Source organism: Bos indicus x Bos taurus, chromosome 6 (genome assembly GCF_003369695.1).
Source record: "Bos indicus x Bos taurus breed Angus x Brahman F1 hybrid chromosome 6, Bos_hybrid_MaternalHap_v2.0, whole genome shotgun sequence".
Lineage (NCBI taxonomy): Eukaryota > Metazoa > Chordata > Mammalia > Artiodactyla > Bovidae > Bos > Bos indicus x Bos taurus.
Genome location: NC_040081.1, coordinates 37,403,988 through 37,425,556, shown reverse-complemented (window position 1 = coordinate 37,425,556; position 21,569 = coordinate 37,403,988). Strand labels below are relative to the sequence as shown.

Sequence of the window (21,569 nt, the reverse complement as noted above, 5' to 3'; positions counted from 1 at the left end):
GCTTGCAGCCTTGAGACTGTTAAGGGAGCAGAATGGAGGGCAGGGCTCTTTGATCTGACCTGCCTGGTGGTAAGTCCCATCATGCAGGACATAAGCAAGCCAACACCCACAGCTGCCACAGGTCAGATATCTAAAAGGCATGATGCAGAAGGATCTCTGGCTCCCAGATAGTTCTCCATCCAATCCACCATAGTGCCTGAACTTCTCAGCTCTGGCTTTTCCCTAGACTTAGTCAACGCTTTATACTCTAACGTCTTTCACACAGTGATGATATTGGATGTTCCCAATAGTTTTGTGAGTTAGGTGTTGTCAGTATCCCATGTCACAGATGAAGAAATGAACCAGAGAAAAGTTATGTGGCTAGCTTAAGGCCAGCCAGCTGGCTGGTGATAGTGTAAAATACATAGGTTATCTGACTCCAAAGTGCTTTCTTTGAGATAAGGTTAGATAACATCACTGACTCATTGGACATCAACTTGAGCAAACTCAGGGAGATAGTGGAGGACAGGGAAGCCTGATGTGCTGCAGTCCATGGAGTCACAAAGAGTTGGACATGGCTTAGCAACTGAACAGCAACAAAAAAGTGCTTTCCACTGAGCTCCCTCATCAGAACGTTCTTGAATATAGTGTGATCAGTTTGACACTGGGATATATAACAAGGGCACAAAACATAGGCTCTGCCTCCAGGGAGATTATGGGACTGTTACTTTACATGCTTTCATATCATGAGTGCATCCCAGGCAGCAGAGGAACAAGATGTCTGGGAAAGAAGAAATCACTTTGGGCTGGAAAGTGTGAGTTGGAACCAGTGGGTATGGTGGTCTTAGAAGTAAGGCATAAGTACCTTGGGGAATATGGGAAGAAACTGAGCAATTCTGCTGCTGCTGCTAAGTCGCTTCAGTCGTGTCCGACTCTGTGCGACCCCATAAATGGCAGCCCAGGCTCCCCTATTCCTGGGATTCTCCAGGCAAGAACACTGGAGTGGGTTGCCATTTCCTTCTCCAGTGCATGAAGGTGAAAAGTGAAAGTGAAGTCACTCAGTCGTGTCCGACTCTAGCGACCCCATGGACTGCAGCCTACCAGGCTCCTCTGTCCATGGTATTTTCCAGGCAAAAGTACTGGAGTGGGGTGCCATTGCCTTCTCCAGAGCAATTCTAGTCATATTTAATTTTTGTCTTATACTTGAAATCTCTTTAAATTTAAATCCTTTGAATGTACATATGTTCAGGAACATCCTCAATTTTTTAACCTATGTAAAAGATGACTAGTTTTAGAAGGGAGGGCAGGGCAACTATGTGAACTCAAGATGCTGCTTGGGCAAAGGTGACAATCACCATCTTGACCATACTTGAGGCCAGAAGGCCATGGAGCAGGGATTACACAGGGGAGTTGAATAGCAGAATGGTAACATGCAGAGGCCTCCGGCACAAGGCCCAGGCCAAGGGCATTCCCAGTGATGTTGAAACTTGTGCTTACAGGTGACATGAAGACAGAAAGAGTTTCAGAGAATGAAGTCCTAAGGAAAGAGAATAATTTGGAAGCCTGCAGTCTCCATCCTCAGCAGGACCAGAACTTTGCCAAGGAATGTCCCTGCACAAAAGGAGGCACAGATACACAGGTAGTGTCTGACCCAGCCCTGGGGATGCAGCAGTCAGAGGGGGCTCTGCTGGAACAAGCTTCAGAGGGAGGCCAGCCCTGAACCATGATAGGTCTACTTGGAAGCAACAGGTCCCATAGTTTCAAGGGTGAATGTGTAGGTGTGAAGTTCCAGCCAATGTCCTGCCAACTGCATGTCATTTGAACCAGGAGACTGAGAATGTAGAGGAATTCTTCCAACTCCTTATCACCAGCTCCTGGGAAACTGGAAACTTGCTTAAGATTCCTGCTATATGTTCCCAGTCAAAACAAAGCTTTTTTTTTTTTTTTTTTTTTAAAGAAAGCGCTATAGTGTGGGCTGGAATACCTGATCCTATGACAATATATGCATTACTCCAAAAAGTCCTTTTCCGATGGTGGATAAAAATGGAGTTTCTTACAAATATCAAACATATCATCTTATAAATTTTACTGTACCTTGTGATACATGCTTTAAAATCAGTAATCAACATTGTAGAAGTTGCACAAAAGAGAAATGGTGATTTCCTGTTCTCTCCACCCTGGTAGTTTTACAAGCCCTTTTTCTTTTCATAGACCAAGAAAGAAGCATGCATTGAGACGGAATATATGAAGCAAAAATATGAAGAAGACCTTCGCAAAATCAAACATCAGACAGAAGAGGAGAAGAAACATCTCAAAGACCAGCTGATGAAGCGCCTAGAAGACTTGGTGAAGAAGCACACGGTGGAAATCAAGTCAGTTCGCTCATCGGTGGAAGCTGAAAGGAAGAGGCTGCAGAAGGTGAGACTCCATTCCAGAGATACCGTTCCTTTTGTTCTTCCTTGCCTCTACCTCCTTCCTTTCCTGTTTGTTTCTTCTTTCCTTCCTCAAACATTTATTGAACTCCTATTGTGTACAGATCTCAGCTAGTTCTCTGACCAAAGGAAGTTCAGTGTCTTCTGGAGGAGACAGGGCACTCCAGGACCATGAGACAGTAGGGCTTAGAGTCATTAGCATGGGGCGGAATTGTGTCATATGAGTGTTTAACTTAGGGAAATTCAAATCCTCTATTCTGCAAAAGCAGAGAGAAATAAAATGAAGCGAACACGTGGACCTGGCAGACTGCCTGGATTCAAATCCCAGCTCTGCCACCCTCCAGCTGTGGACAGTTGAGTGCCTCACAGAAAATCTCTGTGGGCCCCAGGTTCCTCATTTATAGAACAGATGTTGATAATAGCACCTAACAGAGTAGCTGCAAGGATTACGTGAAGTAATCCATGTGAAAAAACAAAGCAGATCATAGTTCCTGGGTTGTAATAGGCACTAGATGAATGCAGGTAATTGATTAATCAGTGGGTCGGCAGTGGGAGAGAAGTTTCTCAGCCTGGTACTGCTCCAAATTCCCACTAAAGGAGGTGCTTTCTGCTGAGAAGGAACGCAAAGCCTCATCCCTTGTGTTTGCTGAGGAAAGCAAGTAACATATGTATTTGAATGTTTTAGGAGAAGAGTGAAGTAAATCAGCATTATTATAAGCATAGGTGGTGCTTTAATTATTATAAGAAGGCTTCTTTCTAATCTAAGAACTTGCATTATCAGCTCTGAGTTTCCAGTGAAAGAGAATCATATATCACTGAGGAATGCAGTGTGTGGTGGTGAAAAGTAGTAGATACTCAATAAATATGTGTTGGACAAATAAATGGACTCATGAAAGCCTAGTATTGGGTCCAAGTCCTGACTCTTTGATTAGCTTTATGACCATGAACTGGTCACTTAACCTTTCTAAAAATAAAGATAATTACTTTGGGGGCTTGTTATATGCATTAAATATGGTTTTGTATATAAACTATTAGCTCAGTGCATAAACATGTACTCAAAGTTTGATAAACAGTGGTTTTGATTAGTTACCATGTGCATTAGATGATGTCATGTGTGATAATATTAGTGCCCACTATACTTTATAAAGCACTTATGAACACATTTAATCCTCCCAACAGGGTTACAAAATGAGTGTTCATATTGCCATTTCAGAGATGAGAAAACTGAGGCTCAAAGATGTTATATATCTGCTCACACAGACAGTGAGTGGTGTAGCCACATTAAAACCCAACAGCCTGACTCCAGAGCCCATGATTTCCTGCACAGGGTGGGAAGCAGCTGTATTGAAAGCACCTTCCTCCCGATGAGCAGTAACTGGTTATACAAATCCAGCCCTCATATAGCTGAACCTTCTTTCTATCCTGAGCCACAGTCAGTGGGAGGGACGGTTACTCTCCTGGAGCTACAAGTTGCCCTGGTAACCTGTCAGCCAAGCCTGACTCTGAGTGTAGAAATTCCATTTCAGCTCTAATCAGGGGCATGGATCCATTTGGGAAATGAATCATGTAGAAATAAATTGCATTTCCTCCTGTTTTTTTTTTTTTAATTATGATCATTTCTCCAAACTGAGGACATAAATTATATAAATTAGGCCATGCAGACTAGAGGAAGGTAAAACCTTGAAGAGGCCCCAAATCAGGTATTCATGGACTAAAAATAGATACCTGTTTCCCCTGTAGAGTTAAGAGGGCACTGCTTCTTTGGGCCCTTGAGTACAAGTGTGTTATGTCTCCTGAATGCTACCTTAACCTGAAAAAGATGCTACAGGAGAAGGGCTGGAGTTGACCCAGAGGGCCTATCTGCCTTCCCTTTCAAGGATATTATTACTTAATCTTCATAGACAGAGCAGAGTACATGTCCTATAATTAGCATTTGCCCACACATTCTTAGAAGACCGTGGAAAGGTTTATTGAGTCCCTACTGAACTGTGCTAGACACTGCTGCATTCTACACCTCATTTGTGTCACTTTTGATTCTGGGTGTCAGGCATCACAAACCCACTCTGGGCGCTTTAGGCAAGAAAGGAATGTAGTAAAGGGCAATGAGAAGCTTTCTGGAAAACCAGGGAACCGGGCTTGGCAGCTACTCAGTCAGTGATGAGGACACGCCTGCCACCACCTCTGAGGCCAGGCCTGCCATGTACACCGCTGACAACCACCAACAATGGGCCCTGGACGTTGCCTATAGAACTGCACTGTCCAACTTGGTAGCCCCTTGTGGTTATTTACATTTAAATTAATCACAACTAAATAATATTTTAAATTCAGTTCCTCAGGTGAGCTAGCCATACTCCAAGTGCTTAATTGCCATATGTGGCTAATGGCTCCTGGAATGGATAGCACAGTGCTTAAGGACTTCTACACATAACCTGCACTGTATTTTTGAATATTTCCATCATCCCAGAAATGTCTGTCAGTTGGAGCTGCTATAGAATGGCTGGCCCTGCTGCCCCTGGGAAATGCAGTTGCCAGATCCTTTTTGTTTCAATGACTCCAGCTTTGTACACATTGATGGCTTCCGATTTGAAATCTGGGGTGAGTGTGTCTGATGGTCACATGCCCTCAGTCCTCTTTGGAAGGGGGTCTGGGAAGGTAAGTCTGACATTTTTTGGTTCTGTGGTGGGAAGATGGCTCTGATGTATCAGATGGAGAATTTCTCAAACATTCCGAGAAGGATCAGATGCTGTGCAGCTAAAAGGAATGACAGCTCTCCAGTCCATGATTTATCCCTTACCTCAGCTCTGTAGGCAGGGGTTGCTTTCCCATTTCACAGATGAAGAACCTGAGAAATAAAGTCACTTGAATATCACATGAATTGGAAGTGAATCACGGAAGCATAACCTTTGCTGTCTATGTAGTAAGCCTTTAGGTCTTTACCCTGCCAGCATCCCTTTATGGTTTATTTATCATTCATTGAATGCATAGTTGTTGTCTTGAGTAATGCAGGGATATAGGAATCAGCCATGCCTTCGAAGAGCTCACCATCTAGTAGGAGAAACAAGATATGCATTCAAACATCAGTCAAGTCAGTGTGTAAGAAGTGCTGTGCCTGGGGAAAGAGCCTCATTGTCAAATCTTGAATAAGTTAACTCAAACCATTCTAGGCCTCTGCTTTCTATTTCAATAATAAATATGAATGTGAATGATTTTCTCAAAATTTTCTCAACTTTTTAATTTCTACCAACTCCCAAAATACTCTTTGTTATTTAAAAATAGGTTACTTAATTTCCAAATATTTAGAACCATACCAGATATCTCCCTCTACATGAATCAGCCATAGATATACATATATCCCCTCCCTTTTGAACCTCCCTCCCATCTCCTTCCCCATCCCACCCTTCTAGATTGATATAGAGCACCTGTTTGAGTTTCCTGAGCCATACAACAAATTCCCATTGGCTATCTATTTTACATATGGTAGTGTAAGTTTCCATGTTACTCTTTCCATACATCTCACCCTCTCCTTACCTCTCACCATGTCCATAAGTCTATTCTCTATGTCTGTCTCTCCATTGCTACCCTGTAAATAAATTCTTCAGTACCATTTCTCTAGATTCTGTATATATGTATTAGAATACGATATTTATCGTTCTCTTTCTGACTTATTTCACTGGTAGTCTAGGGTCTTGGAGTCAGTGCTCCCACTCCAAAGGCTCAGGGCTTGATCTCTGGTTGAGAACAAAGATTCCACAAGTGGTTTGTTATGGCATTAAGTGAGATTAAAACAAATATCCAAAAATGAGAAACCAAAGATGAACCCCAGACAAATGGCAATTACAAAATCAGGCAAATAATAATTAAAAATAAGGGAATACACACACACACACATATATATACACACTGATGAGCAAAGTCAACACAGTCCAACAAAAATAAAGTACAGCAGATTGACCCAGCAAACAAAGGAAATAAAAAATTATATTTACCAGTTAAGAACAAAATTAACTAAAGCACAAACTAGAAAACAAAAGTAAAGCAAGGTGCCAAGTGGGGAATGAAGCAATGAAAACAAAACTAACAAATATGTAGAGAGGAAAGAAAAGAAAGAAAGAATAGATATGCAAAGTTAAATAGAAGTAGATGAAGAAGATTTGTATACATTAAAGTTTAACTGCAAGGGGAAAGGCAAACAAAGGAATAAATGTAGAAAAAATATAATATGTTTAAAAAATTAAAATTATAAAAAAGAGGAAAGAAAAAGGGTGGGGGGGACTCCACAGAACTGCAAAAGCCCAAAGTAGAGGTAGAGGTTTATAACAACAATAAATAATGTGACTGAGAAAAAGAAAAGCTCAAAAGCTTAATTAGATTGCATAGTGCAAAAAAAAAAAAAAAAAAAACAGACAACTAAAACAGAGGCGGGGGGGGAGGAAAAAAAATCCAAAAGAATCTACAGAACAAGTCAAAACATAAGAATAATAAATGTTTTTCTTGAGTCACTGCTGTCAGTCTTTTCCCTCACTGGGGTCACAGTCTACCTCACCTCCCTAGGATGCCCTCCAACACTGTGCTGATCTCTGGACCTGCTGTGGGGGCAGCTCAGATTCTAATCTGGTCCTATTCCTGTGTGTTCTTGCCTCCAGTGTCCACTTCTTTCGTGGGAGCTCTCAATGATCTTTTATATATTCCATAGACACAGAGTCTGCCTAATTGATCATGTGGATTTAATCTGAAGCTTGTACAACTGGTGGGAAGGTTTGGGGTCTTCTTCCTTAGCCACACTGCCCTTGGGTTGCAATTGTGGTTTTATTTCCACCTCTACATATGGATCGTACACTGGGATTTGCTCCTCAGGCTGACCCGAAGGACTTGGGTTCGCCCCTGTGAGGGACGGGTGTGGAGGTGGTGCAGCTGCTTGGGTCGCAGGGGTTCTGGCAGCACCAGGTACTCAGGGGAATTGGCGGCTAGGGCAGCAGGAAATATAGCACTCTAGAAGGGCATGGCAGCTGGTATTGGCCAATACACTCCAGTATTCTTGCCTGGAAAACTCCCCTCACTGACAGAGAAGCCTGGCAGGCCACAGTCTACAGGGTTGCAAAGAGTCTGGACACAACTGAAGCGACCCTGTGTGCACAGATGCAAGACTTTTTTTTGCCTATGGCAGCTCTGCTCAGTGAGAGTTGTGTGTGAAGGTGGCACAGTTGCTTGACTTGCAGGGACCCTGGTGGTGCCAAGTGCGCAGCGACACTGACTGCCTCTGCTGCAGGAGTTATGGCCCTATCAGAGGCTTTTTTTGAGCATCTTGTAGCTGGTGATCAGAAGGCCTCTTTGGCCAGTCTTTCTCCGTAGCTCTGTCCATTCAGGCACTTAGAGCGATCCCTTGCCTGGAGTCCTCTGTTGTTCCATGTGTCAAGCACATAGAGGGGCTCCCCTGGCTGGGGTCATACTCTATAGATCAGTGTGGTGCTGCAGGCACTTGAAGGGGTCCTACTCTGTAGTTCAGTGCATCAGGTGTTTGATGGGCCAGCCTCTCTATTGTTCAGATACCAATGCTGGCATGTGGGGAGAGAGAGGCTGTGGTGATGGCTCCACCCCCTACACATGACTCAGCAGTACCACCTTGCTTCCATGGCCGCCAGGCTTTCCTCCACAGGCATTTCACACCACAATCTCCTCCCTCACATCCCCTTGATCTGTCTCTCTGCAGTCAACAGCAGCCCTCGCTTTGAGATTGCTCCACAATCCCTAAACTCCAGCTCCAAGCTGCTGAGCCTTCCAGGGGACCTACGTCCCTGTCCTGGGTATGTATGGCTGCGGCAAGGACTGTCTGACTCTCACTCCATTTAGGCTGCCACAGATCAGCTGTTTCACTCTCAGCCTTAAATAGTTCTCCTCTGATTCAGACAATTGCCCTGTTGTGGGGATCAGAGCCCTACTTCAGTTCCCCCACCCACCGAGGGCAGGTCCAGTTCTACTAACACTCCTGTTTTCCCCCCTATTTCCTTCATCCTACTGAGTTTTGTGTGGTTCTATATATTCTTTTCTGCTGGTCAGGTCCTTCTGTCTGCTCTCAGCTGGTGTTCTGCACGCACTTCTGTGTCTGAAGGTATATTCCTGATGTATCCATGGAGAGAGATGTACTCCATGTCCACCTACTCCTCCACCATCTTACTTTCCTGACTTCATTTTTGAAGGTTATTTTGCTGGATATAGAATTCTAGGTTAACAGTTTCGTTTTTTTTGGTTTGTATTTTCATCAAATGAAAAGCTGGTAGCCACTCTTACCTGTTTTCCACAGTGCATAGTGTGTCTTTTGTTTTGTGACCACTTATAACATTTATTTTCTCTATCACTGGTTTCTACGATGATTATAGTATGTCATGATATGATATTCTTTGTGTTTTTCTGTTTGAGGTGCATTGGAATCTTGAATCTACGGGTTATAGTTTCTTCTGTATTCATATTTTTAATTGAAGTATAGTTTATTACAATATTGTCCTGTGAGTTATCGTTTTTATACAGTTTTGAAATTATAAGATCATCTCTTCTGCCTCCCCACTCTGAGTGACATTTCAGGCTTTGTACTGGTTTACTCTTTCAGCTGAACTTTACTATAAATACATACCAAATAGTAATTTTTCTTCTTGAAAAAAGGTAACAGGTTTTCCTTTAAAATGTGAACTGAAATCTCTGCTTGGTGATTTTCTGTGGTTGCGTATTTGTTTTTCCCATCACAGTGGCTCCTTTATGTGTCTTTTCTTAAATTGCTAGTAACTGTGGACAATCTAGACAAGAAAGCAGAAAAATGGTGGAAGTCCGGCTTTTGCCTCTTATCAGCCTCTGGATCTGCTGTGTGAAATGGATGCAATAAAGCCATTTTCCATGAGTATTTTGAGAGTTAAATGAGAATAGAGCTTATGAAGTATTCTGTGAATCCTATAAGTTAATAGCTCATGGAGTCTTCTTGCTGGGGTGGGATGCAACAATTTATATGTTTGAAAGCAACTATCTTCTTTTCCCTTATGTTCTTGTCTTTGTAACTGTCTTTTCTCTTTACTTGAGTTAGGAAGAAACTGTTAATGATTCCTGTTAAACTCCTTAAGGTCACTTTGGAATGAGCTGGACATGATCATGCTTCCTTTTAATCTGTGTTTTCCATGTGACTCAGAGCTCTTTGTTTTCTGACAATAAACCACATATATTCTGCACCTAAAATGTGGCTTGCTAATGCCAAAAATTACTGCAGATATCAGTTATTTCCATCTGTGGGGAAATTTTTTTCCCTTTAGGTCCATTTGTCAAGGCAACAGCTAAAGCTGTGATTGATTACATGTACCCCAGAAAATTAGGCTGTATAAAATTAGAAATAGCCACTGCTTTACGCTAAGAGTCTTTCTCTCAGGGGATTTCACTGTGCTGTTACTGCAAACATGCTTTGGCAGAGTTAGCAAGTGTCTGCACCAATAAACACATTAAACAAAACTTTTGTTCAATAAAAGACTCTGTGAATGAGGGCTAAATAATGAAGTCAAAAATCAGAATTTTTGCTGAGAGGATGGCCTTATTTCTGATGGTTGTTTAAGTTATCTCAACTTGTTTCAAACAAAAAAATAATTTATCTATTGTCTTTAGAAAACGAACTTTCTGAAACAGCAAGCCCTGCAAAAGGAGATGATGGGCTTACTGAAGACCCTGTACATGGCTGCTGCTAAGTCACTTCAGTCGTGTCCGACTCTGTGTGACCCCATAGACCGCAGCCCATCAGGCTCTCCTGCCCCTGGGATTCTCCAGGCAAGAACACTGGAGTGGTTTGCCATTTCCTTCTCCAATGCATAAAAGTGAAAAGTGAAAGTGAAGTCACTCAGTCTTGTCGACTCTTAGCGACCCCACGGACTGCAGCCTACCAGGCTCCTCCATCCATGGGATTTTCCAGGCAAGAGTACTGGAGTGGGGTGCTATTGCCTTCTCCGTGTACATGGCTAAGTGTCTGCATCATTTGACCCTTACAATCTAATCACATCCTTCTTTTTCTCTCTTATATGACTGACCCCAAAGACAATGCTAAGTGCAACCCCAGGGCTACTAGACTGGCCTGTGATTGGTCCCATAGGAAGTGTAAATATGTCATGTAGATGAGCAGTAGCAGCATCTTTTTAGATGCTCAGGTTAGAAATCCAGGAGTCAGAAATTTAGAAATCCATGACTTCTGTCTCATTATTCATGCTCAACCAGCCATAATGTCCATTCATTCTGTAGTTGATCCTTGAACAATGTGAGAGTTAATCCAAGTATAATTTATAGTAGGTTGTTTGTGTCTCCAGTTCCTCCACATCCTCTGACCACGGACTATATAGTGCTGTAGTATTTACCATTGAAAAATGTTCACGTATAACTGAACCCGCACAGGTAGGGAAGAAGCACAGCCAAGCAATCATCCTTTCCTGAGTTCAGATCTTGACTCTTCCACATACTGGCTGCATGACCCTGGGCAAGTCATTTTGACTTCTTGAAGCTTCATTTCTTTATTTGTATAATGAACTTTAACAATACTACCTAGCTCATATGGATTTCATAAGGATCAACGAGATGATCTGTGAAAAGCGCTCAGAAAATGGTGCACACTCAGTAGATGTCAGTTGCTAATATGTCCGTCTACTCACAGTTAGAGCATAAAGGTCTATAATCAATTGTCACCATCCAACATGACATCTACTGCATTATAGCTGTTGACTTTGCTGCCTGTCTTTTCCACACAATTGTGAGCTCCTGGTGAGTAGGCATAGTGTCATTTTATTCCTAGCTTCAGGAATAGCGCCAAACACATGGTGCTGCTGCTGCTAAGTCACTCCAGTCGTGTCCGACTCTGTGCGACCCCATAGATGGCAGCCCACCAGGCTCCCCCATCCCTGGGATTCTCCAGGCAAGAACACTGGAGTGGGTTGCCATTTCCTTCTCCAATGCATGAAAGTGAAAAGTGAAAGGGACGTCGCTCAGTCATGTCCGACTCTTAGCGACCCCATGGACTGCAGCCTACCAGGCTCCTCCGTCCATGGGAATTTCCAGGCAAGAGTACTGGAGTGGGGAAACACACGGTACGTCTCAATAAATATTTGGTGAATGAATAAATGACTTAATGTCTACCTAAAGTTCAGCTGTCTGGCTCTAGGTAAGTGATCACACCATTGTGCTTATCTGGGTCATTAAGATCTTTTTGTATAGTTTTTCTGTGTATCACTCACCTAGAGCCAGACATCCTGGAATGTGAAATCAAGTGGGCCTTAGGAAGCAAACAAAGCTAGTAGAGGTGATAGAAGAGGTGATAGAATTCCAGTTGAGCTATTTCAAATCCTAAAAGATGATGTTGTTAATGTGCTACACTCAATATGCTAGCAAATTTGGAAAACTCAGCAGTGGCCACAGGATGGGAAAAAGTCAGTTTTCATTCCAATCCCAAAGAAAGGCAATGCTAAAGAACGTTCGAACTACTGCACAATTGCACTCATCTCACACAGTAGCAGTGTAATACGCAAACTTGTCCAAGTTAGGCTTTAATAGCACATGAATCAAGAACTTCCAGATGTTCAAGCTAGATTTAGAAAAGGCAGAGGAACCAGAGATCAAATTGCCAATATCCATTGGATCATAGAAAAAGCAAGAGAGTTCCAGAAAAACATCTACTTCTGCTTTATCGACTACACCAAAGCCTTTGACTGTGTGGATCACAAAAAACTGTGGTAAGTTCTTCAAGAGATGGGAATACAAGACCATGTTACCTGCCTCTTGAGAAATCTGTATGCAGGTCAAGAAGCAACAGTTAGAACTGGATGTGGAACAATGGACTTGTTCCAAATTGGGAAAGGAGTATGTCAAGGCTGTATGTTGCCACCCTGCTTATTTAACTTATATCAGAGTACATCATGTGAATGCCAGACTGAATGAAGCTCAAGCTTGGAATCAAGATTGCTGGGGGAAATATCAATAGCCTCAGATATGCAGATGATTCCACTCTTATGGCAGAAAGCAAAGAGGAAATAAAGAGCCTCTTGATGAAAATGAAAGAGGAGAGTGAAAAGGCTGACTTAAAACTCAACATTCAAAAAACTAAGATCATGGCATCCGGTCCCATCAATTCATGGCAAACAGATGGGGAAACAATGGAAACAGTGACAGACTTTATTTCCCTGGGCTCCAAAATCACTGCAGATGGTGACTGTAGCCATGAAATTAAAAGACACTTGCTCCTTGGAAGAAAAGCTATGACCAACCTAGACAGAATATTAAAAAGCAGAGACATTATTTTGCCGACAAAGGTCCATCTAGTCAAAGCTATGGTTTTTCAGTAATCATGTATGGATGTGAGAGTTGGGCTTTAAAGAAAGCTGAGCACTGAAAAATTGATGCTTTTGAACTGTGGTGGTGGAGAAGACTCTTGAGAGTCCCTTGGACTACAAGGAGACCAAGCCAGTCAATCCTAAATGAAATCCTGAATATTCATTGGAAGGACTGATGTTGAAGCTGAAACTCCAATACTTTGGCAACCTGATGTGAAGAGCCGACTCATTAGAAGAGACCCTGATGCTGGGAAAGATTGAAGGCAGGAGGAGAGGTGATGACAGACGATGAGATGGTTGGATGGCATCACTGACTAAATAGACACGAGTTTGAGCAGGCTCCAGTAGTTGGTGATGGACGGGGAAGCCTGGCATGCCGCAGTCCATGGGGTCACAAAGAGTCGGACATGACTGAGCGACTGAACTAACTAAACTGAAAGTTCAGCTAAGAGGAAAAGAATATTTCATCCACTGCTCTCAGTTCAGTTCAGTTCAGTCGCTCAGTCGTGTCCGACTCTTTGCGACCCCATGAATCACAGCACGCCAGGCCTCCCTGTCCATCACCATCTCCCGGAGTTCACTCAAACTCACATCCATCGAGTCGGTGATGCCATCCAGCCATCTCATCCTCTGTCATCCCCTTTTCCTCCTGCCCCCAATCCCTCCCAGCATCAGAGTCTTTTCCAATGAGTCAACTCTTCGCATGAGGTGGCCAAAGTACTGGAGTTTCAGCTTTAGCATCATTCCTTCCAAAGAACACCCAGGGCTGATCTCCTTTAGAATGGACTGGTTGGATCTCCTTGCAGTCCAAGGGACTCTCAGGAGTCTTCTCCAACACCACAGTTCAAAAGCATCAATTCTTCAGCGCCCAGCTTGCTTCACAGTTCAACTCTCACGTCCATACATGACCACTGGAAAAACCATAGCCTTGACGAGATGGACCTTTGTTGGCAAAGTAATGTCTCTGCTTTTCAATATGCTATCTAGGTTGGTAATAACTTTTCTTCCAAGGAGTAAGCATCTTTTAATTTCATGGCTGCAGTCACCATCTGCAGTGATTTTGGAGCCCAAAAAGATAAAGTGTGACACTGTTTCCACTGTTTCCCCATCTATTTCCCATAAAGTGATGGGACCAGATTCCATGATCTTTGTTTTCTGAATGTTGAGCTTTAAGCCAACTTTTTCACTCTCCTCTTTCACTTTCATCAAGAGGCTTTTTAGTTCCTCTTCACTCTAGACACTTGCAAAATTTCACCAGACAATAAGCTAGATCAAAAAGGGTAGGAATCTATAAGAATTGCCCTACTTTTAATTCATTTTTACTATTCATTCTTACTTACATTCATTCATTCTTACTATTAATATGTAACTAGAACTATGCTAAGCTTGTATTAATAAGTAATGCAATGAGTCACAGAGAGGTTAGGAAATTTGCTCAAGGTCACAGAGCTAAACTGCAGCTGCACCACTCACATGAGCTCCAGAATGTTCTTTTATCTGGATCTACTTTGCACTAAGACTGTGAGGCTGTGGGGAGGGACTGTGGAAAAAGTACTTTGTGAATCCCACCGTTTTGACTAACGTAAGGTTGCTGTTGAGAAGACCAAAGAGGAAATTTCATTGTGCTTTTGATATTTCTTTGCATCTGAGGATGTATTTGGCTTTTTGATTCATGGAACTGTGAGAATTGTGTCAATAATGAGCATTCTCTTTTCTTACTTGACACTACAAAACTTAAAGCCAGGGATTTGCCCTGCCCTCCCCCAATATAAGCCTTTGTGGTGTCAGTTTAGCACCTGTTTTTTTTTTTTTTAAACTTTCTCATTTATATTTTTTTATGGAGTTTATGACTCTTATGAGCTTCTTTGAACCCCTTTGGGAATAAGGCAGGGTGTGTACTGTTCATGTTTTTATGGATTGTGTGGTTAACTCTTCTATTTATCGTTTAGGAAGTAGAAGCACAATTGGAAGAAGTGAAGAAGAAATCAGAAAATGAAATAAAGCAGCTAGAAGAAGAGAAAGCAGCCCTAAGTGTGAAGCTCCAGAATTCATTGCTAGAAGTAAGTCCTGAATAAACACTGTGCTTGGGAGTGATGGTTCTGGACTCCAGGAGTTTTTGATTAACCAAGGTGCCAGGAATTTCAGGAAGTCGCCCTGACTTTCTTACATTTAGCATCCTTGCAAGGAAGAAAAAGAGTTTAGCCTGACAGGAAGATGATCTCAGGGGCATAAATTCAGCTGCAAGTAACAGAGAGCCTGATTTATAGAGGCTTAACAAAGAGACACTTAATGTCATACGTAAAAGAAGGAGGCAGGAGGCTGCTGGCGTTGATTCTGTGACTAAATAATATCAGATCTGGAAAATCTGCAAAGCTCTTGGTCCCGCCATCTCCCCACCTCCCGGCAGTTTTCTGGGCAGTAGATACTTCTGCCTTTGTGGACTCTTTTCTTCATCAAAAAGAATTTAAAATTTTAATTTGTAACCGCATTGCCATAAAGGTGAATACAGCAAGGCTGCGTTTTTTCCTTTGAATTTTGAATGAAAACATGTTCATGATCCCTAAATGTATCACAGGTCCCTGATACTGCATGTAGGAGAAGTTGGCTCAGATTCCCCTTGGTTGTGAGAATGACTGTCACTAACCAGTTGTCATGTCCAAATTTAAAACAGGAAACGAGTAGGGGAAGGGGTGACCAGGCCTGCCTACTTCATTAGGAAAACAAAAGGGTATAGGAAGCCCCTAGCTGACTCCTACTCCGGCTGGTAACATCTGTGCCAACTGGCTAGCCTGGGAAACCAAGGATTTAGCCATCAGGCCTCCATGCTGGAGGCCAGCCAGAAGAGTGGGATATGAAATGGATGTGAACCAGCTGAACTATGGGGTTTGCTTCTTAGGCCCATCTGTCCAAACCACCCAGGGACCAAGTTCAAAGTTTAAAAGCACTGTGGACAGTATTACTGGGGAGAAGAACTTGCCACTGGACTCTATTCATCCTTCAGTGCTATTAACACTGCCAGAACTCCTGGGCAGTTTTTTGCTGTAAGTTCTACCTACCTCATAGTGATTGTTAGGAGAATTAAGAGTTAATACTGTAAAATGCTTAGGTCTGTGCCTGACACAGAGCAAACACATCATTAATGATGGTCTTTTTATATTTTACATATGTCTATTGAGTGTTGTTGTGATTCTAAATGTGCATCTGTCTGCTCCATGAGATGACAGCTCCTTGAATGCAGGGACGATATTTTACCTTACCATCCTGCTCTCAGGCTGTTTCTTCTCCTCCCCACCTTACACCTAGCATGGTACCTGAGGAGCAGTAGTTTCAGCAACATCTGAGTTTCCTTTATGGTTATTAGCCTTGTTCTTCTCAAAGTATAGAGCTGGGAAACCAATCTGTTTAATTCATACTCTACGTTTAGTTAGTTAATAATAACATCATAATTAAGGTCTTACAATGTAATAGCATCCTGTAGCCACCCTTCTCTCATTATCTGTATAATTCTTAAACATTGTTCCTTTTCTTTACCAACTAACTTTGTAAAAAAGAAATAGGGTGGCCTTCCAGGAATGGTATGAAAACCAGTGGAAACCATGCTATAGCTTTGATATAGTTATATGGACTTGAGTAATTTAAATGGAAGTGTTGGATATTGTAAACATGCCAGGTTCATTGACTTCTGGAGGAACTAAGCAACTAGCTCACTAGAAATGGCCCCTCAAGAAGCATGTCTGGGATTTGTCTAGTGAGACACTGTCCTCAGAAGTGATTGACTCAAAGGAACAGGCTCCCAGATTAATGACCACAGCCAGGTGGTAAGACTGCTTCATCGCTGAATATTTCTATTCTTCTATTTTAGGTTTTAAGGCTGGAAGAATTTATCCAACAGAATAAGGCATGTCCCCCAAGAGGCGATGAAAAGCCCCAGGAATTGGACTACCAGCACTGCAACATTTTAGAGACCCAGGTAACCTCTAGCTTTTTCTTCTTTAATTAAGGATATTTTTCTTCTCCTTTTCAGCACTTTGGTGTCCCCAGTGACACATGCTGGCATTAATGGGCCCTTTTATTTCCCCTCTCAGAGCTGCCAAAATGCCTGGGGAAAAAAATCATTACAAAATCAATTTGCAACAACCATGAAGAAAATAGAGTTCTGAGTAATTATCTGCATGGTTTGAAAAAGAACAAGGCTTGTCAGATAAATCTTCCCTCCCTCTCTGGGAGCAGCCTGGCTGGCAGACAAAGGGGCACTGGACAAGAGTGGGGTCTTTGGTTCTGCCTGGAGCATGAATCCTAACAGTAATCACAATGCCCCCTTGCATCCCTCCGCATCCACATCCATATCTGTGATATCTGTTACTCTCACGGTAGCCCTCCCACATGATGCTGCCCTTTTGTAAGGGATAGTACTTCGGATAGAATCTAGTTTCTGTTTGTCTCTGTCAAGCTCATGCTAGGCTGTGTTCTTTCCCCAGGGTTGCCAAAATGAATTATCACACCCTTGGGGCTTAAACCACAAAAATGTATTGTCTCACAGTTTTGAAGACTGAAAGTCCAAAATCACAGTGTGAGCAGGGTTGGCTCCTTCAGGTGGCTCTGCATAGAGTCTCTTCCATGCCTCTCTCCAGCTTCTGGTGGTTGTTGGCCTTGGCACTCCTTGGCATTCCTTGGCTTGTCACCACATCACTCCAGTCTCTGCCTCTGTCATCACATGGCCTTCTTCACGGTGTGTCTCTGGGTCCTCATATGGCCTTCTTATAGGGACGCTAGTCATTGGATTTAGGGCTTACCCTAATCCAATATGACCTTATTTTAACTAATTACATCTGCAAAAGCCCAGGTTGCAAGTAAAGTCACTTCTCTAGGTGCTGGAGTTAGGACTTCAATGTCTCTTCTTGGGGACACAATTTAACCTAAAATATAGGCACTCAGTTAACATTCCTTTCATAATGTCAGAAACATAAATACTTCCTGTGAAGTTCATGTTTGAGTACCCTGACCTGAAGGACCCTCTTGGTTCCTATTTCAGCTTGCCTCTTAATCTTTACACCTGGCACCATAAAAAATCCATTGCCTAAATTTCATATATTTTATTGCTGCCTCAAATTTTCAGCCCACTTCAGACTCCAGGTGGGAAAACACTATGTAGGTGAGTTTGAATCTCACTGCTTTGACCTCATTGATTAATCCACCCATTACCCTGTGCTCGCGTGTCTTCAGAAACTGTAAGTTCTCTTTGTTGATTCCAGTCCTGATTTGCAAACAAAAGCCCTACTGGGATAACCCATACTTAACCTTAACCACATATTCACCAGGATAGAAATGAGTCAAAAATCTAGTGGCTATGGATTTGAATAACAATATTGGTCAGTTATACAGCACTGTCTCCATTCATGACCTCATTGGAATTTGTGTAACCCTGTAATGTAACCATTTTACAAAAGAGGGAAATGAAGGACAGAGAAGTTAGGTGACTCACTCATGGTCACAGGCAGATAAGCGGCCGAGACAGGATGGAGCTAGGTCTGTGGCTCTGATCCCCTACTCTTCCTGTAAGAGTATCAACACATGTCCAGAAAGCCTTCCAGATAAAATAAGCTATAGTTATATGTCTTGGGATTAAGTAGAGTGGCCAGGACTCCCCACATTTCCTCCTCTGACACCCAGATGCAGCCCCCATTGCCCCTGCATAAGCTTGGAGGAGAAATAAAGGAACACAGGTACGTTTATCAGCAGGGCTGGCCCTTCCTGACTGAGGCCATCCCATCCTTTCTGAAAATGTCTACTTGCAGAACATGCAGGTATTTTCATTCTCTGTAAGTTTCTCAAGAATCAGCCTCATGAGCTAGCATTCAACAAGAAGAACTCCTGGCCCTAGGGACAGCTGAATTTTCACCAGTACCCTGTGGGATTCCCCAGAAAGGTTCTTCCTCAAATATTGGAGAATTTCTCAGATCCTCAAAGTGACTGTGGTAGGGAGATGGGACAGAGTTGGCTGGGATTTTGAGTGATGAGATTCAAATTAAAGGAAGGTTGATAAGCTAGAAATAAATAATAATGAAGCTCCAGAAGATTATACAGCAGGCTGTATTTTCAGGAGGGAATACACACACACACACACACACATTTTAGGTATGTTCCAAGACTGACGTACAAGAGCCAGAGCTTTCACTGCAGCTCAAGATCTCTCAGCCTTGGCACTTGACTTTCGGACTGGGTGATATTTTGTTGTGGGACTGTCCTGTGCATTGTAGGATGTTTGGTGGCATCCTTGGCCTCTACCCACCAAATGCCAGTAGCACTCCCTTTGCAATCAAAATGTCTCAACCAAAAACTTCTCCAGACATTGATAAATGTTTCCTTAGGACCATAATCATCCAATTGAGAACCACTGCTGTAGCTAAAAAGGCAAGTCCTAGAGAAGTTTAAGGGCTACAGTCCATGGGGTCGCAAAGAATCAGACATGACTGAGCAACTATACACACAGAAGTTTAAATACAAGTGCACATTGAAAACCTTGGGTTGGTTCATCATGAAACTCGGCTCTCATCTGACCCTTCTGGGTCTAGACAACAATCCCTCCAAGAGCTCAGTTCTAGACAGAAGTAAAGAAGGAAGAACCTTCATGAGTATCAGTTCTGCTTGATCAACTCAACATGTATGTTATTCCTTCATTCCACAGTCATCTGTGAAAAATGACAGAAACAGTACGTGTAAGTGCTCAGTAGGTGCTAACTCTTACCATTGAAGGATTTGCTAGGTCCAGTGCTATGAGAAGCTTGAGCTTTGATAGACTTGCTGCATTGCGCTCCATCAAGGTTGTCAGTGCACCCTCACGGCAGCACGTGCAAGTGTCTGTTTCCGCACAACCTTACTGACACAACAGGTTACACAACTTTCTGAACCTGGTCAAGCTATATCAGAGAAAATTTATATTTAGTTCAGATATTTTTGTCCAGCAAAATCTATGCCAACAAAGCGAGTCAAAGCTTTGCCAAGGCCCTAGAGGTACAAGGTCCAGGCTTGTGTGGATGGTGCATGAGCAGTGCACTACAGTGCAGCGAACCCTGCACCCACACGGGACACAGCAAAGGTTGTTCTTAGCTGTTCTGCCAGAGCATTTCAGTGAGTCAAGAGAGAGAGAAATAATAAGGCGGACTGAGAGCAGACTTTTCACTCCATTCCCAGAATACACAGAGGGAGGGCTGCCAACCCTGGGTGTGACTCTGTCCCCACCATAGACAGCTGAGACTCCATTGAGCCTTTTATCCTGGCCTCTCATGTCTGGCCTCCTTGATTATCTTAGGTTCACAATGTTCTTCATTAGTTTCCAGAAAGTCATGTGACTCTTGGTAATTTTCACAGAAACTTTTTTTGTGGAAGTTTCTGGTGTCTGGATGAGCCGGGGACAGAGAAGCGGTGAAGTTTTCATAGATCCTTGCCTGCACCTTCTCCAGAAGAAACAGGAAAGTCACTGGTGGTCATTATTATTCAAGTCATTTCGCCTCAACAACTATTTCTGAGTGCTGTTGTTAAGAGAGGCCCAGGGCTGGATGAGTAAGGGTGGTCTTCAGAGAGCAAAGTAAATATTACATAATTACCTCTCTGGGATCAGTTTCCTCACTGTTGCTAGTGGCAAACAGATCAAGTACCAAGAACATAGTGCTGTACACAGTCCCAAACAACAACCCTATGAGGCAAGTATTATTATCTTCACTTTACAGATAGGGAAACTGAGGCCCAAAGAGGAACACCAGTGTCCAAATTACAGTTCTGTACTGCTTTTCATTAGGAAAGTGGCAGACATGATTCCTGTCCTCCACCCCAGAGACTTGTAATAAACGGAAGAAAGCACATGAAGTCACTTTTCAAAACTGTTAAAAGAGTCTATAATGTAAGGTGACTTTGTAGTACCTATTACACTCCCTTGTAATCATTTCAGCAAAACCCCATTGCATTAGGTGTTCTATTTTTAAGATGCACATAATGCTGCCTTTGAAAAATTGTCAAATGAACTTGAGAAAGACTTTCACTATTTCCTTCCTGAAGATTTCCTGGGCGTGGGTGTTCCTTTAAAATAGAAACAACCCAGATGAGGTTCACTGCCTAGAAGATGAAAGATGAAGACCTAATGTGACTGTGGGTTTAAAATAACCAGCCATTTGCTTGGGAGGAGTTGGGAGGAGGCTTTTGCAGTGGATGGTTAGGGGAGAAGCAGAGCTATTTATTTTCTGTGCATACTTTAGTGATGGAGAGAGTCCTGGACAGAACCTGAGAAATGCCTGATGGGGAATGCAAGAGCGTATATTAGGGGCGATTAACTCAGGATACACCCAGAGTGGCTCAGTGTTGGTCCTGGGAGGCGCTCACTGGGATCCCAAGCAGAAAACCAGAAAAGGGATGCTGGAGAGTCTGCCCTATTTGAAATTCAGAGAAATGAGTATTGGTGAGCTTGAAAGTGCTCTTTCAGCCTACTGTTCATTTCCACGGTCAGGTTCATTTGAGAAATATTCAGATGGCACCCCACTTCCTTTGGAATGATACACTTTGACCCAAAATACGAGGTACAGAAGGTGGGGTGGTGAAGGAGGTGAATGCTTGCCATTTATGTGGTCTATTGGTCCCCTCTGCTGAACCATTAGTTTGTTGAAATCAAGAATTATATCTCTTATTAATCTCTGTCTTTCCAGCACCTAACATACCCACATGTGGCAGATGTTTGCACCTCCTTGTATATTAACTGATCCATGACATGCCAGCTGAATAAATGGAGCTGAGGGTACTGTTTCAAGCTGGATTAGGAACACCTTCAAAAATTAGCCTT

At 42.7% G+C, this 21,569-nt stretch overlaps 1 protein-coding gene across 2 annotated transcripts in view; it reads left to right on the top strand.

Moving 5' to 3' along the window:
• The window catches only part of FAM184B (family with sequence similarity 184 member B), a 122,305-nt gene that overhangs the window by 64,798 nt on the left and 35,938 nt on the right, over positions 1 to 21,569 (top strand). For both annotated transcript variants that reach the window (XM_027544136.1, XM_027544135.1), the window contains exons 4-7: positions 1,479 to 1,618; positions 2,191 to 2,397; positions 14,692 to 14,802; positions 16,605 to 16,712. In XM_027544136.1, coding sequence (XP_027399937.1) covers positions 1,479 to 1,618; positions 2,191 to 2,397; positions 14,692 to 14,802; positions 16,605 to 16,712 — 566 coding nt within the window. The remainder of the gene's footprint in view (positions 1 to 1,478; positions 1,619 to 2,190; positions 2,398 to 14,691; positions 14,803 to 16,604; positions 16,713 to 21,569) is intronic.